The following is a 17,485-nucleotide window of genomic DNA, read 5'->3' on the forward strand; positions in this document are numbered from 1 at the left end:
AGCATAAGTAATACTACATACATACGTTCTCAGTACATGCTGGTATATAAATTTTCAATCACACAGACACCCACTTGTGTGCCTGATAAACACCCAAAGCCACATTGAAACTAACACCCACGCTTACATTCCACGCGTCCACACTCACAGTATCTGAAGGCTCTATAATAAGGTAGATTGATAAATTGTTTGGAGCTACCACTGTATTTCATTTTTTTTTTCGTTTCTCCCCCCCAAACGTTTAAATATAAAAGCACATGCTAAAAGATCACGTCCACTGTAATCTTGCAGCAAAACACTCGGAATGATCACACAAAAACCAGGGAATGTTAGTGCACACACAAAATAAGCTAAGGAATATAAAAAAATAATCTTTGGAGTCCCAATCACACTGTTAGTATAACAATCCTATAATTGTGAAGACTAATTAGAAGCTTTAGAATTGATTAAATCACACAGTGCAAAAAAGAGGTCCGCGGACCCTTTTGTGTAGAGTAGGCTGGAAGCCACACGGTTAAGTTCAATGGAAAGTTGGTATGTGCGAATATAGCAACACACATACACGTGACTAGGAACACCCAAACTAGATTTGTGCTCTGAGGTTGGTCATTCTGAATCACGATGCACTTCTGAAGCATCAGCTCGACAAATAGGGCATGTGCGGTTTGCCTACAAAAAAAAAAAAAAAAAAAAGAAAAGAAAATGTTTACCAAGTTGAAATGCCAAGTACCATTTGAAGAGACATGTTAAAAAATACAGCCCATGTGTCTGATATATATATTATCCAGAATGAAGCCAAGTATGCAGCCAAGATCGCAGGCATGATTAACACTGCCCGCAGCCCAGTCTTTAATCGGTTAAAACAGCAGAGGTTAATGCTGGAGTATTTCAGGTAATGTATAGAATTTTACCTTTGCATTGGCTAGCACAGTGGTTAGCACAATGTACAGGTGCACTAGCACTTTATCCATTAAGACTGTATCTTGTCATCTTACATGGGCAGATCAGCACACATTACTGATCCCGTAGTAATGTACCCTGATAAGCCCTTGAATATATGCCAATTCTGCATGCAGCCAGTTGTCTAAAGATGTGCTGCACAGTCCTATGTATAATCCATACAGAGTTGGCATTAAGTGAATTATATTATATGTAATGCTCATGTGGTCCCCATTTGAATTCGCTCATTTTCAGGTCAGTATTAAATCTACATATTTCTTAAGTGGCACGTTTGCTCTGATGCCTGACAGCATGTGAACCTCACGAGTCTGGTTTTAAATAGATAATTGGTATAAAAAAAAAAAAAAGCCAGATTAAATCTTGCTCTCACATAGATCTTAAAATATGGAGTGTATCAAAGTATTTGAGAAAAAGGAGATCAGACTGTGGCAAGGGTAGGAAAAGATGGAAAGTTTAATAATTAGAACAGATCTGGTTCATACACAAAGTTAACTCTTTGTATATGACGCCATGAGTGTTAAAGTGGAAACCCTAACAATTTAGTAGAATTTTATTTTGAAGTGTATTCAAACATTTATTCATTCACAAAACATGTCGCTAGAATACCATGTAATTACAATAAAAGAAAATTAAGTTTAATGAGAGCAGAGACCAAATAGTTGGGTTTTCCTGGCACTTTGGACCAATGTTTTCAAAAAGATACAACCCTGGCTATGTTAAAATGAACCTTACCTTAAGCCATTTGTCGACACACTTGGCATGGAATTCATGGTTGCATGGTAAGACTCGAAGCAGTTGCCTTGACTCAAAATCACACATGCATACTACACATCTGGAAGAAAATGGAAATTAGCAAATTAGAAAAACCATAGGACTCTTTTTTACTAAAGTACAAAACATGAGTATCGCGTACATGTTTAATACATTTACAGTGACACAAATATACAGGCCGATCTAGAAAAGCAACGTCAAGACGGTTATACCAAGGAAGCACATGGGAAGATCTCCTCCCCATTAAGGTGGATAGAATGTAGTAAGGATTGTCCTCATGTGATAGAGTCATATGACCTGTACGAAATAAAGTATGTAACTCTAGGGCAAAGCTTATACATTGTCAACATGTTTTTTTTCATACCTGTTTCGGCCTCCTTGAAATATTGTGTACTTTAATTAAAAAGTATTTGAAAACGGAATAAGAAGGTCACTGTTTTACTTACAATGTTTGTTCTGACTGATGATTGTTTGGGTTAAACCTGTATGAAGGAAGTTGTTCAATGTCTGCTTTTGTCAGTCCCCTTGGTTTGGCTTCACCCAGTCTTTCAGCAAGGTTCAGCAATGCCTACAATAAAACAAAAAAAAACATTTCAGCAAGTTGTTCATTAGTTAATGCATGCTTCTCTAGATATCAAAAACGGATCTTAAGAATACATACACCAACCTCATAGTTTTCCACCTCCCCATCTTCTACATCCAACTCAAAGCTGAAGGCTGGTCCTACTGTTGGAGGGACTGGAAGCATTGATCTAAAGAAAAAAAAAAAAAACACAGAGGTTTTATCATCCAAGGTTGTTTCTGGTTCATGAGAAAGAAAACCTATATACACACAACATGATTATATCTTTTATTCAAGAAAACAAAACACACTCGTATACAAGGAAGAGGGCGTGCCTAAACTAAGCCGTTTAAAACTGCTTTTGGCATCGGAACACGGCCCACTATTAACCTATTTATACATAGACGTGTAAACGTACATTGACAAAAGCAATAGCAGAGGTCTAAACCATCAAATTAAAAATGGTCTATGGCACTGACTCAAACTCTGTTGCTCCGGAATATTGTTGGGAGACTAGTTTCATAACTTGCTGGATGGCTCCCTCTGGTGGCTCTCCGCAACATATTTAAACAAAATGTGTACTGGGGAAAAACAGTTCCCCAACTTCCAACTAACCTGGATAACACCGTAAAAAGCACCCCCCTTAGACTAGTTAATGCATATGAACCATCTTGGCAGCTTTCAAACGACAAGATTTTTGACTGAAACAAGAGCATAATTATTTGCTCATGCTACAAGTGCACAATATTTAAACTGAAACCTCTGACGTCTGGCAATAATCTACACTAAATGAACCAACAGGCAATAGTTTTGTCCTACAAAAGAGACTTGTGCAATGTATTAAGGAAATGACAGATGTCCCCGTGTCTGTTATTAGTAAGGATTATAATAAAATATAAAAAAAAAAAATAAAAAAAAAAAACACACACCTCTGCTAAAGTCACATACTAACAAAGCACTTACAGAACATAAGGTAAAAGGCTCGGGTGATAGGGTGGTGGTGGAATCGGATGCTGTGAGCGATATCGATTGCGACCGGTTACTCTTCGAGGCATAAACGGGGGATATGGCTGTAATAGAGAACACAAAACAAAAAAATATTCTAAGAATGTTACAAAATAAAACATTTTGTAACATTCGCCAATAGATACGCCAATATTGCACTACAAATACAGATATGCAACCTTAAGCTTGTCAACCCAACATTGATGACTGCACATAAATTTTTCAATCACCCTCAAAAGAAATGCAAAACATTTGAGGGGGGAGCAGGAAATTACTGTAAATATGATGCGTTAGAGTGCAGGAGGTTAAACAGGACCAATTGGTTTGCGTTGGTCCACATCCTCACGGAACACATAGCAGCAATTTGACCAAGAACAATGATTTAACTATGCAGCTGCTGTGTACACAGGGAGCACGCTAAATCCAACTCTTCTGGTCAAGGTAACTGCGGCCATAGATAAATCTGTACATATGACGGGGGGGGGGATATTCTGCGATGAGAGCCACACACAGATAGATGCCTGGAGTCTGTTTTGCATCATGTAACTTTAGAATACTTACTACACCAAACGAAACCTCCTGATGCAAAGGATCATGTGTTATGAACTGTAACGGAGCTGAGGGCTGCAGTGTTGGAGCATGTGCAGGTGGAGGGTACGTAAAGCCACCCACAGGTAGATGCTCCCCCAACAGCTCCACTTCATTCTCTATCCTCTGCAGAGGCTACAAAAAAAAAAAAAAAAAAGGATTTAAAAGTCACACCTGTGCACAAAGTTACAAAATTCAGAAAACAAATACAAATTGCATCCTTTAGAAGTGAACAGTAGTTTTCTTTAGATTAATCGTATAAGGCACTGGGGTAGCCTAGGACCATTCAGCGCACATGCAAATTTGACTGCAATTCATGTGCTTAAAAAAGGTTTATGGATTAAACAAGTTAAATACACATACATACCTTGGTCCCAGATGTATGTATGTATGTATGTATGTATGTATGTGACACACAAAAAAAACTGGGACCAAGTAATTGAGGAAGAGAAAATCTATCTCCGCAAGAGGTATTTCGATTTTATGCTCCCTGTACACCTTTACACCAACATAAGCATAAATAAACTACAAAAACACCCAAATGACTGTCTATTCACAACCAAAAAAAATAGCACCTGAAAGACAAGACAGCAAATGCTAGCCTGAACGCAATAGGACTTTGCTTACCGAACGAGACTGTTGAGCCTGGAAGGGAACAAACTGGCCTGGTGGAGGCAAGTGAGCGTGATGATGTGGAGAAAGGTGAGGTGGATGTAAAAGGAATGGATCACTGGAAATGAGTGGAGGGAAAGCAGCATAGGGTACAGGTAAATGTTGAACTGAGCAAGCTTGCAGCATCTGGGAAAGAAAAAATAAAGAAAAAAAAAAAACACAATTAGATTTAAAAGCAGAGAAGTGGCGTTCCAGCAGGCCACGGAACAGCCTAATAGACTTAAATATGCCATTAAGCATTTGTTATACCATGCTCAGAAGAGTGCATTTAAGGCTTTTCTTTTGCAAAAACATTTATGTACGCTACTGCCGTTATTGCTGACCCCTGTAAAAAAGTAGAATTGCTCTGAACAATAGGGGTTCCTACACAATAAGACTGAGCATGTGTGCAACTCTAACAGTACATAACACTGGAGACACGCTTTGCATAAATGCCACAGTATCTACATGTCTACTTGCAAAATGTATTTTGTAATTACAGAATAAAGCACTTAAGAAGAAAAAAAAATAGGCGTTGGCTTACAGGGGGAGGAACGCTGCAGACTGGTAAGTGCTGTCCACTGAAGACCACAGAACAGCCAGGAACCTGTTGTGTGCTACATGCAGGGATGTGCTGGCCGGTACAAAGCGGGATCCCATGTGGTGCTACTGTGGTAACCGTGTAAGAAACTGGCACTGTGCCCTGATGGATCTAGAAAAAGGAAGAATAATCAAATGTATCTCATGAAAAAGAAAGCCAACATTTAAGATAAACTACAATTCTGCTTAAAAGTCCTTTGACCATATGGAAAGTTTACCTCATAACTGCCACAGGATGCACTATTGAACAAAGTTATATAGATACCAAAGTACCATTTACAACAAAGCACAACGAGTTTATCGAACATGGGGAAACTAGCAATTTCTGGATTAGTAAGCATTGTCGATATTTTCCTACAGACAATGCATGCCTATATAAGCACAGACTTTTGATGAGTGTACTTGGCTTATGTCAACTGAATAAATACAGCCATACCAATTATACCTGTTCGTGAATGTCAACCATTACAGCGTTTTGTTGTGGAGGATGTGCTGCCGGGTGTAGCATGCGAGGGGATACATTCGGTGGGTGGAAGGCTCTGGGTTCCTCTACTGCCTGTTGCTGGCCATACGAGAGATGGTGGTAGTTTTCATCTTGGCTTATGGAATTGTGGCGCGTCAACCTATCCCGCCTGCCCCTTTGACGTCTTACAGGAGGACTAAAAAAGACAAAGAAAACTCAGAAAAAGGGAGCAATACACAAGGAGGAAATGCAGAGACATTTAAAGAACAAGCTAACATTACGAGTCAATATGTGAAATCGGAGGGACTGCTACCTTCTTCTGTTGCGGGCAGGAGTGTTGCAACGTTCTCCTGAGAAGTGGTGTTGGTTGGGCCGAGCCGACGGAGGCCGCCTATTTGAAGTCATCTCCCATGGTCGCATTGGAGGTGATGGGGCAGGCGACGCCGCTGTGTAATCAAAGACTGAATTAGATAGTCTTTGTCTCTTAGGACTGGGACTATCTTCGTTCTGAAAGTTAGAAAGGGCAATTCATTTTAAAAAGTACTCATTTCAATCAACATCCATATACAAGTTAAAAATAAAAACCCTAATGGTAATCCCCTAGTAAAAAAATTCACCATGTACACTGTAAAAATGTACACTGCACTGCCAGCAAATATAGTTCTACTGAACTATATGTACACGCAATAGCACAAACACTACCATATTACATACACGCATTCTTATAAAATGAAACTATCAATCTGCACCAAACTGGGGCCAGTAATCAAGAAGCAAGCAGCATGCGTACAAGTGTAAGCTCTATTGAGAACCAAGTTATATAAAGCCAGAAGGTTCACAGGACTCACTTCAATACATCGCAGATAAGATTTATTGGATTAGAAATAGGGGCCCGAAATTAAAACCCGGCCTGAGAATTCAAGGAACGTCATGCTTGGCTTTGTTCCTATTGTTCCTCAGCAACTTCTCAATGTAGATCCTTTCCCAAAACACTACAATTTCACAGTTCTATAAACTATACATTAAATGTAAAGGTGTTTACAGATAAAAACACACAGAAAAGTATGTAACTTCTCACAATTCAACCATTCAATATATTTTGCAGATTTCACATTCAGGGTGGGGAGAAGGAGAGAACGTCACGGGCCCAGTAATCCGTGTCTGCCTATGCGCTGCTGCCAGAGTATGACACAAGCAGTGGCCAGAGACGTGGCCTCAGTAAGTGTCGATTCCTCATTTTTGGAATGGTTACTGTACCCCGTCCCCTCAGGGAGCCTCCTACATTATCCAAACACTCGCTGAACTCTGTTCAAAGCTTTGTGCCAGCGCTTGTAACACAGCCTTAAAATGCCAATTCCCTACACAGCTTCCTTTCACTGCAGCTTTTCTTCACCTTAAACTTTTGAGAAGGTCTCTTCGGGGAGAACAGAAAAAAAATTAAGAAATATACAGCGACTCAAAGCCCAAGTTTGGACATTAACACTTACACAAGAGGCAGAACTAAAGGAAAGCCACGCTGAAGATGTACCTCCAAACCCCTACACAAGCCACCTTCCTGCTTTAAAGTCAGAAAGTGGCAAGGATGGATGAACGGCAGCAGGAACATATGACGCAACAGCACATGGAACGTTCGGTGGTAACGTGGAGTCCCCCATACACATTACTTTTGCAGGGGTGACTAAACGGGTTCCATACACAAAATGCTATATTAAAAAACGTCACGGTATTTAGTGCACAGAAGCACATATAGCAGGATTAGCTCCGCTAATTCTCCAGCCAGCGCAGGGAAGAGATGCCGTGATTTGCAGCACTGCCACCGGAAGCAAATAAAGTCATGCCCGATCTCATAAAAGCAAAATTAAATACTTTCTGGCAGAACAGGGCCCGTGCAAGGAACGGTTCATCATTTATATGTGAAATGCATGCTCTGGTGATGGGACACAATAGTAACTCATGGGAAAGAGAATGTGACATTTGTAACACCCCATTAACAATCCTTGGATTTTTCCGAAACCTCAAATAAACGCATCTGCATTAGCAAGAACAGCCAGGTTTGTCTGGTATACGACATGGTTAATGCAGTGAGATATCTTAAAGGTCATCACGATTTACCTATGCTTTATACAGTGCAGCTTTCAACAGCATTAACATGCCTCTCAAAGAAAAAAAAAAAAGTTTCCGTTCAGTGCTATTGTGTTTGTTATAATGTTATATAGTGTGCCAGGATAAACAAGTCTCATGCGCAACATGGACTTCATGTAAAATCCGCTTCACTTCTCGAAGGAGTGCAATCGGGCTTTGTTTTCGTGGCACAAATGGATTCTGCATGTACGCGGGAAATAAAAGCATCACATCGTAGGTTCCACGGCACTGCGTTGGCAACTTGCAAGAAATAACGGCTAGCACAGCATTCTCATCAAAGTTACCTAAATTGAATTTCCAGCACAATTTGCATGTCAAAGCCGGAGCGCTACGTGAACTCCTTTTAAATACAAATTGCGTTATGCAAACACCAATTCATGCCCTTTGAAACCCCCAAAGCTGTTTGCATTTCCCTTTTCTTTACCCCTGAAAGAAAATGCATCAAACATATTTAAATTCAGCTACTACTGAAACAAAGGACAGTGACCGAGCTCATTTGAAATGCAGCGAGCCGGATTTCTAATAAATAATAAAAAAAAAATCCCCCAAAGTTATGGCGGCAGCTTTAAGAGCGCGAGCGGAGACAGATGTGCGGCCAGGGACCTCTACCGATGACAACGACATCTGCATCGGATGCTTGTATCAAAGGACTTCGCTGGGAAATGCAAAGTGCCTATGAAACAAATATATGTACCTTGTCGCTCTACAGAAAATCTGGTTTACTTATTTGCAGCACCAAAGCACATCTTCAGATTATATCTATGGCTTTAATTGTGGGTTCTTTTATTCCCCGTGCACTAAAAATAACAGTCTTAGCATTATTGATTCAACACACAATATTTGAGAGAGAGAGAGAGAGGGGTGTCCAAGCTGCGGCCCTCTAGCTGCTGCAGGACTACATCTCCCATTCTCCCTTTCAGCTAAGGGACTGGCTGAGGAGAGCAGCATGGGATATGTAGTCATGCAGCTGCTGGAGGGTCCAATGAACAACACTTTTTTTTGCCTGTTCTAGATGGTTCCCTCAGAGCCCTTCCTGTGTGGGGACTGCTGTGAGCACCCAGGCCCCAAGCAATCATCTGCAACCCCCGGAGAATGGGTTTTAAGTGTATTTATGCCATCATATTCCTCAGCGCTGTAGCACGAGACACTGACATATGCCAATTCAGAAACGGCCCACAGATATCCACAACGAAGTTCAAAGCACGCAGGTGTACGGATACAGGGCTCTAGCCAGGACTGAACGGGAAGCTTCTTTACGCGATCATGGATTTAGCACCACACGGATTCATGCATTTAATAAAGTTGTTACTGCCGTTCATAACATTTAATCTCTCACAAATCTTGAGGGGAGGGGAGGGGGGCCTACTTTCCACCCTAAACATGCCAGCAGGAAGTCTCCGAAAACACTTCCAGACTCTCTCAGGAAATAGAGATTCCATTTGAGGTGAATGGAAGAAATCATAATATGAGCCAGCTACATACAGCGTATACTTGCAATCTGGCCAAGAGAATCAAGGAACATGTATAAATAATGAACTGAAAGCAGCGTACTACTTTGTCTAATACTCCAAAAGTGAGTTTTAGGTGTAACTGCAGAGGACCATGCTGGCACTTAATCCTACAGGTGTCCAATGGTAACCATACCCACTGAGTTTTTTTTTTTTTTTTTTTATGACTAACCCTGCCATATATTGTACCTTAAGCAAAACTAAACTAGCCATGCGGTTTCCACACGGGTAACTGCTCTGGCGTTATTTGCTTTAAAAAGCAATTGTTTCATCTCAACAAAGCCAAGATGTGGCAAGACAGGCAGGACCAACAGATGAACTAGTTCTGGAAAAACAATCTTTCCACCTCACTGAAAGTTAATAGGGAGGATCCTGGAAACAGGAGCGACTGCTCACATAAAAGCGCAAACCAAATGTTAACATGCATACATAGGCACACAACAACAGGTAAACACATCCCCTGCAAAGACCCCCAGGAGCACCCTGCTCAGAAGGCAATCTATTTTCTAAATATAAGCCAATATCGCCACCAAAACCAGCTCAACTTAGCAAAAAGTCTACATTATTCAGAAGGCACGAAGGTTATTTGCACGGCGGAGGTCCCCGTCTAGGTGGGATGGTTGCATTAGAGCACTGCATAATGGGGTTACCTGTCCACGCAACAGCGATGGCTTCACACCTGTCCACAAGACACCTATTAGATTACTCGTCTAAAGCAGCGGGTAACAAAGAAAAAGGAGAAACAGATCGGAGACACCAGGACTCTGAATTATGCAGTTACCCTTGGGGCACACAAATGGCACGTGCAGCAGTAGCACATATGCTATTTCTACAATTTAAACTTGTTTAACAAATCAACTACAGCCTATGCTTCACAAAACAGAATTTTAAATTAAGCAACTGTGAACAATTTCTTTACACCACGTTTTAAAGCAATGCGGTTCAAAACCGTTCAATGTCATTAAATCTAGTTTCTCAGAAAAGAAAGCAAGATACAATTCTTATTCATATTTTGCAGATACAGGTATACTAAATATATCAGTTACACAGTGTTATTAATTACCGGTATTTCTCTTACAGACAAAAAACAGTGTTCACTGGAGCCTGCTGATGGCTATTGGGAGAAAGACTTTGTATGGTACAAGGAGACCTGGCCGTGTCACACTTAAAAACATCTGAATGGATAGACTGGCTAACCTTGACTCCTAAACAGCATAGAAGTATAAGGAGGTTGGTTACCTGCATGAGGGATGTATATCAGTTGTTGCATCATTAATCATAGGTCTAATTTGAGCTAAGGAACAGATGTGCCTCTAGCTGTCAATCAAAGATGAATGGAGGACCCAGGGACCGCTGGTTTGATCATCGTAGCTAAAAGATCACCATACAAGTGAAAAGGTCCTAAACACTCACATCCAGATGGCGTTTGGTTGGGTTGGTATATCCTCACATTAAAACATTGTGGTTTATTCACTAAAACAGGTGTTGCCAAGAGTTGTTCTTGTAACTCCATGAATTAACTATGCATTATAAAAAGGACCAAGCCGGTAAATTTCTCAAAAAAATTGTAAAGCTGGCCCAGTTTAATGCTCAGATCACTGATTTAAATATATGTTTTATGAAATCGGAGCAGAAGCTCACAGAGGATGGCCCTTCAAAACATAAAGTGAAAGCAGTGAGATGAATCCACAACTACCCTGCCACTGGAGTCTTCTGTGAATAAACCTTGCTGCCAAGGTTTTAGTGGCTTAAACCATACTAAAAAGGGTACAATGTATATTTCAAAACTTCCTAATACAACAAGCAGAAAAGACTAGCCATCAAGCACATCACACACTACAGCTCCTTGTGTGATGCGTTAACCAGCTTGCCCACGATGGGAAGTTTTGCTCTGTCTCACAGGTCTGCAGAAACAAGGCAGGTTATACACAGGTTATTCCTTCCAACCCAAACCTGCAGAGCAGTTCCCAACAAATCTAGAAACAGACGTTTCAGTCTGCCGATAAAATTATTTTGCTGGAACGTGAAATAAAATTCAATGTTATAGTAAGTTACAGTATAAAAAGCCACTAGTCTCACATTGAACTGGCCACACTTTAAAAATCAAAAGAGATGGTTATTAAGACGCAAGTCCTTTTTCTGCATGGGGCATTTATTGCATTTTATTTACATAGTGTTTACTATATAGTGCTTTTTGCAATACCTATATTTAAAGGGTATAAGAAAAGTAAACTTGATAAATGGATACATGACATAAGAAGGGCCCGTTGCAAAGCTTTATCTATGTTGTCAGTTGGGTATATGGCAACGTGTACCATGAAGGTTTGTGTTGAAGCAGAAGAGCATGAAACATGCATACGGGATTTCATGGTGTTGCTCAGCCCCCCGTCTCCCCAGCGGGATTTACATGGAGTGCTTTCAGTGGTTAATACAGTCCAGTGTGGTCTTTCGATGTCAGAAACAACGTACATGAAGCCACAGCATTACTGCTCCACCACACAGGACGCAATCAAGAACAATGTTTTCCCACTGCCAACAGGCTACTAAGTTGCAAGAAACAGAGTTGCTATTTTGCAACTTTTTCTACAGAAATATAACATGTATATTACATGCATTCAAAAGACCATGGGTTCCCTTTCATGTAAGACAAAAATGTCGGGAGTGATGACCCCTAGGTTCTAGAAAACATGTAACTATATGGATGGGATAACACTAACACATTTAAGAGCTACAGAAGGCAACTATGCGTGCAAATGATTCACTGGAGTGTATCCAACACATTTTAGAGGCGTGAGTCTGTGGAGCTGCAGCATTGTGAATGGGGGAGGCATGATGATATGAGCAATTAAGATGTATATAATGTATACATCACAGGTAAAGCGCGAAATCGGCTATTGTACACAATGTCTATGGATTTTATGCAGTGTCTCAAAACTGACTTAAACTCATGGAATATATCAGAGATATATAGCTAGATAGAGATATATAGATACACACGCACGCACATTTTTTTAAACCATTATCAATCAGTTCAATATGTAATTTACTGTTGAAATGGTCTGTTCCTTCTTGCACCCAAGACTATTAGAGCACCTCACACTATATCTGGTCAAAAACATCAATGTTGTTCAGACTTGCCCTATACATTCAGTAAATATATACAATACCTGTATGCGATCATCATACCATATTCACTAGTGAGATATTTTGGAAGCTATTATTCACTAAAATTGGTATGAGAGTTGCCTTAACAGCCAAGCAAGTTTCTGCTCATCGAATTGTCTCGCTAGCCCTGTATAAAGCATACTTAGATCGAGGAGATATTGTCAGTAACCTCACAGATTGGACGATGCATTATGCAACAGCTCTTGTTGGATAAACAGGGTTTGCCCTTCATAATGAATAGTGACGGAGCCCAAAACACAACTCCCTAACTTAAAAGCACCCAACATGCTATATAAGAACCGCACAAAGGAGCAAAGTTTAAGAGTTTCAGCATGTCCTAATCCTTAGAACCCACCACCACCTGCTTGACATTTCTAGGCCTTCGCCACTCATGTATGAGAGTACTAACCTAACAAACTACTTTGAAAATTAAAGAAAGAAAATCTGCCTGTAGGTAAACCCATAACAGTGGCATTAAGCAGGCTGCAGCGTGCATGATTGCACAACAAATTGAAAGCATAGCGTTCGGGTCAACCTCCGCCATAAGGCTGAAATAGGCAGCTGCCTTCAGCTCTAAACAGCACATAAAAGGAACCAATCACCCCAAAGAAACAAGATGTTAACTAAACGGTGCCAAAGGCGTTAGGAAACAAACCGCAAGAGCCCTAGTTTGCCCATGATAAATTCATGCAGACTTTAAGAGTCAATTGAGGTTCATTATTTTAATGATACAAGACTAGAGTCATCCATTGACATGAAACAGCACAAAAAGTTACATCCAAACAAACTGCATGCTATGGTGTATTTCAGCAAAACATACCCATCATGGGTGAACATGTCATCTTCACGACATCTTTTAAAAACAGTGACTATTTCCATAATAAAGGGCCCTGTTCTTTTGCAGTATAATTGATCTATTTGTGTGTAAATCACACTTCTTTCAGGCTGGCTACATAAAAACAACAAGGCTTTCTCTTAGTGCTTCCTTATAAACAGTGAATGTATGGATCATCGCAAATGCAACGGAACCGCTTTACTAATGAAGGGCCGTAGGGACAGGACGGTCGGAGCTATAAGCAACGGCAAACTTAATGTAAACGCAAATGTACTATGTGATGATGTGAATTAGGAATATCCAGGTTGTAAACTCCACGAGGGCCATAACTATCAAGTAGTTAGAGGGGTCAGGGAACACGTTAATAGGCACGGCCACGTATGTTACTTGGTCGTTAAGAATAACCACGATTTGCTACAATAGTTTGACTGCTGTTATATTGTTACAAGTACAACATCTGGGTTCTCTAATGCTGTAGAAAACAGAAAGGAGGAAAGTAAACATTGACAGCCTAGTAAAACGTTACATGTTATAATATGGGGGCGTACGCAGCTGTACATTAAGAGGTCCTACACGGTCTCTATATAGCTTAGGTTAAGTCACGGGGGAGGGGGGGCGATCAACATAAGAGCTCAAACATCAAGGCAGGAAATAAGTGGTTTTCAGAGAGCTGAAATTAGAAAAATGTGGTAGTGCAAACACGCGCTGGTGTGTACACACACATGTAATAGCAGGCATGTTTACAGCCACATCAAGCCTCTGTATACTATGGAGATACAGATAAACCCTGAAGGCAGAGAGATAAAGACACACGGGGGCAGATGAAACAAAGAGGCAGCAGCAGCATGCACTTCCTTGCCTTCTGATAGCATAGGATGGGCACACGGTAAATACATGCAGTTAGCTTATCTCCTATAGCAAGCACATACATTACACGATATATAATTTACAGCACAGAGGAAGCTGCACACCACGATTACAAATACGAAGCTGAGCTGGACGGATGGGGCCTTATTACAGTGTATTGTGCTCTGTATTAGCTCTCTACTTATCTCAACGCACAGCAGACACGTATAAAAACACTTATTAGCTGGCCTTAGTACACGGATAAACACACATCCAGACACACACCCTCCCTACCGTTTTATACACACATATACACACATAGACTGCCATCGTACCTCAGGCCCACAGCCTACACCCCCACCAAGTACACGAGCCTCTTCCGTCTCACGTAATGAAGCCGGCATGCACATAAGCTACCCATTAGACAACACATTATTAATATACATATACAAACGGTAGCCCCATTCCCCTCCCCCCTTCATTAGATATGCACACACGGGTATACATACACAGTACATAATGTATATACACAGTCAACTCGCCTCCTCCGTGACCGTATCTCGCTTCCCAGGGCGCGCGCACTCTTTGCTGGACAGACTTCCCCCTACCCTGAATAAGTGCGCGCGGCCCTCCGCTCGGTGACGTTATGAGTAGCGCCGCGTCCGTTGCCCCCTCAATAATACACCTCCCGCCCCCTATCCATTCTCTTTTTTTAATCTCTCGTTATGACGCGTCTTCCTCCTCCACCTCCACCTCCTCAAACCTTTGCATAAACCCGCCCCGCTCATTGGCTCTACTGACATCACCGTACTGTGCTTGCTCTACACGACCCTCCCAATTTATGTCACCGCCCCCATTTTGCCAGAGACGACACGCCCTTTTCACCATATTGGCTACTGGCAAAACCGCACAGTGCCATTGACCAGTTCCAGCAATTGTGTTAAAATGACCGACAGCTTACGGGGTTTCTATTTTATTTGGCTTTTATGCAATGCAAATAAACATTTCGGGAGCAAAATACTCTTTAACAACTATTCAGGGTTTTGCGTATCTATGTCCTCGCCTTTCGAAAGAAAACCCGAATCCCGCCACAGTCGCCGACGACGAAGGCTCCCGAACCAGTGTGTACTTTAACGGAAAGAAGCCAGCCAAGACTGGGCAGCGACCCCCAAGAGATTTTAAGGGAAGAGGAGTAACGACGGTTTTTGTTTTCGTTTGAAGTGACGTACCAGGATATAATAGCGTCGCCGCCATTTTTGATTTGGGCAACAGTCCAGTAACGTTATTAATGATTTAGTTGGGCGAGTCTTAGTGATTTAGACCATCTGAAAAGGAGGTCTCATTATCTTGTCTTTGGGACAATAGCCAATTAGCAGGATTTAAATCTTTCAGTACAGAAGGTTTTTGGTACCCCAAAGACTGTACTTTTGACATTTTTACCATATGTTGGTTTAATCAATATTCTTGTTTTCCGTGTTTTTGATGTACCCACACAAATTATTAATACTTTTTTTTCTGAAAAAAATATGGCCAAAAGCCAAAACAATAATTTAAATAAGAAAAAATGTTGCAATTTTGCTTAGGATTGCTACTAAACAGTAGGTGCCATCGATGAATAACGGCCCAATTTATGTTCGGCAACATCTCTTAATTACAGACATACTCCACATACACATTTTTTTCTTGTTCCAGAGCGCCACATTCATAAGGGGTTTGAGGGTTGTAAATGGTGGGGTATACTTTTAACATGTAGTGCAAGGGCAATGGGATGTAAAAAAAAAAACATATTTTTTGCACTGATCTTACTGTATTGTTTATTTTTTTATTTAGTTTTCATTCTTATTTATATTTCATAAAAATAACACCCTTTTCTTTACTTTTTCCTTTGCACTGATCACACTGTGATCAGCAAGCAGGGCTCCACGATGCTGGCTTCAGGGGGAGTCCAGGCTGTCAGTAGACAGACTGATTTCCCATGTAGCACAACATATGATCGCAAAGGGGTTAAACGCCAGCCATGAAGCAATCTCCTTTTTTCAAGAGCTTATGGTAGGTTGCTCAAGTTAAAAATAAACATTTTAAGCGGATGTGAAAATAATTAAGCAACTGTATGCGAATGAGATAGCTAACACAAAGTATTGCATAAAGGTGCTTTACTACCTTTTATTATTGTAGATCTGATCTACGCAGATCTTCCCTAATACTTTTATTCAGTGACATGACACACTACTCCATTAATGCTAGGTAGGCAATTTAGATTTTGACTAATGCTTGCTTGATGGGGCTGACAAGTCTGAGCCAGGGTAGAAAACTAAATCAAAATTAGGGCCGAATGGACTGCTGCACTGGTTCCAGATTAACTTTGGGCCATAACAGTTCTCCATATCTCTCCACACCCTGGCTCCGGCTACGAGGCACACAAGTCCTCCTAGAAGACTTTTAGAATCTTTAAGGGCATTAAAAAAAGATAAAACATTTCTTGGCTGTGACATCATATTCTGGCACCCAGTATCCATGCAGACCATGAAGGAGGAAGTGTTGGTGGAGCCTGTGGTTGTCCAGACCTGAACCCGCCTCAGCCCATGGTGAATAAATATGGCCCTGATCAAAATATTCTGTAATTTAGCAATACCACTGCCTCAAACTTGTGATTTTTGTTTGTCAATCAATGTCAATCGTCAACAGGATAACATAATGGGCAGGGGCATTACACAGATTATTTGAAAAGGAAGTTAATGCAACTTTCTCCATGCTGTGTGTTATAAGTGCATATATCTATTGTTTATTTTAATCTGTAAAATGTTGCATGGGTTTATTTGGTGCACAGACCAATTTAGGAAAGACGACCAGTGACGTATGAGGTATGTTATAAAAAAGATGTCCCTAGAGGACCAGTGGTACGCCATCAGTGAAAAAAAGGCCTATCGTCATAGTGATTGCTGTAGTTGACAGCTCCATATCCCTAGCGGTCATCCTACAGAAGATCCCTTGCGTTTCCATACATGTGATCAACACATGCTATAGCCAATCGCATGCACGGAAACAGTTAAACGCCAGTGCTTTTAAGTATATATATATTTACCTTAGCCTAAGGGGTTTATTTTTCTATGTACTTTTTTTAATGTATATTGGGTTGAGAGAGTTTTGGAGGCAGACATACCAAAACTCAATAATTATCAGGTGTGTCCACATACTTTTGGATATATATATAGCTAACTGATCATTCTTCTTAGGTTCAAGAAGGCTCAATATATATAAATTACTAAATGCCATTTATGCGTTTATACACTAAACCCAGTTTGCATGCATTGTTTTATCTTTTATAACTAACCAAGTGCTTTCTGTTTTTATTCCTAGCCAAGTGCAATTGATTTTGTGACGTATTTTCA

General features: G+C 40.7%; 1 protein-coding gene across 3 annotated transcripts in view; it reads right to left on the reverse strand.

Annotated features, from left to right (window-relative positions):
* Positions 1–206: 206 nt before the first annotated feature.
* RNF38 (ring finger protein 38) overlaps positions 207–17,485 on the reverse strand; it is a 100,894-nt gene continuing 83,615 nt past the window's right edge. Inside the window, exons 1-11 of one of the 3 annotated variants that reach the window (XM_053465815.1) lie at positions 14,639–15,256; positions 5,914–6,107; positions 5,583–5,796; positions 5,082–5,249; positions 4,514–4,684; positions 3,860–4,021; positions 3,257–3,363; positions 2,399–2,483; positions 2,178–2,299; positions 1,693–1,792; positions 207–669 (exon numbers count right to left, since the gene is read on the reverse strand). In XM_053465815.1, the coding sequence (XP_053321790.1) occupies positions 607–669; positions 1,693–1,792; positions 2,178–2,299; positions 2,399–2,483; positions 3,257–3,363; positions 3,860–4,021; positions 4,514–4,684; positions 5,082–5,249; positions 5,583–5,796; positions 5,914–6,020 (1,299 nt within the window). In that variant the 5' untranslated portion in view covers positions 6,021–6,107; positions 14,639–15,256 and the 3' untranslated portion in view covers positions 207–606. Of the gene's footprint in view, positions 670–1,692; positions 1,793–2,177; positions 2,300–2,398; positions 2,484–3,256; positions 3,364–3,859; positions 4,022–4,513; positions 4,685–5,081; positions 5,250–5,582; positions 5,797–5,913; positions 6,108–14,605; positions 15,257–17,485 lie in introns of those variants that run through there. The other 2 variants (XM_053465814.1, XM_053465813.1) reach the window with 2 other exon arrangements.

This window comes from Spea bombifrons, chromosome 1, assembly GCF_027358695.1.
Source record: "Spea bombifrons isolate aSpeBom1 chromosome 1, aSpeBom1.2.pri, whole genome shotgun sequence".
NCBI classification, from domain to species: Eukaryota; Metazoa; Chordata; class Amphibia; order Anura; family Pelobatidae; genus Spea; species Spea bombifrons.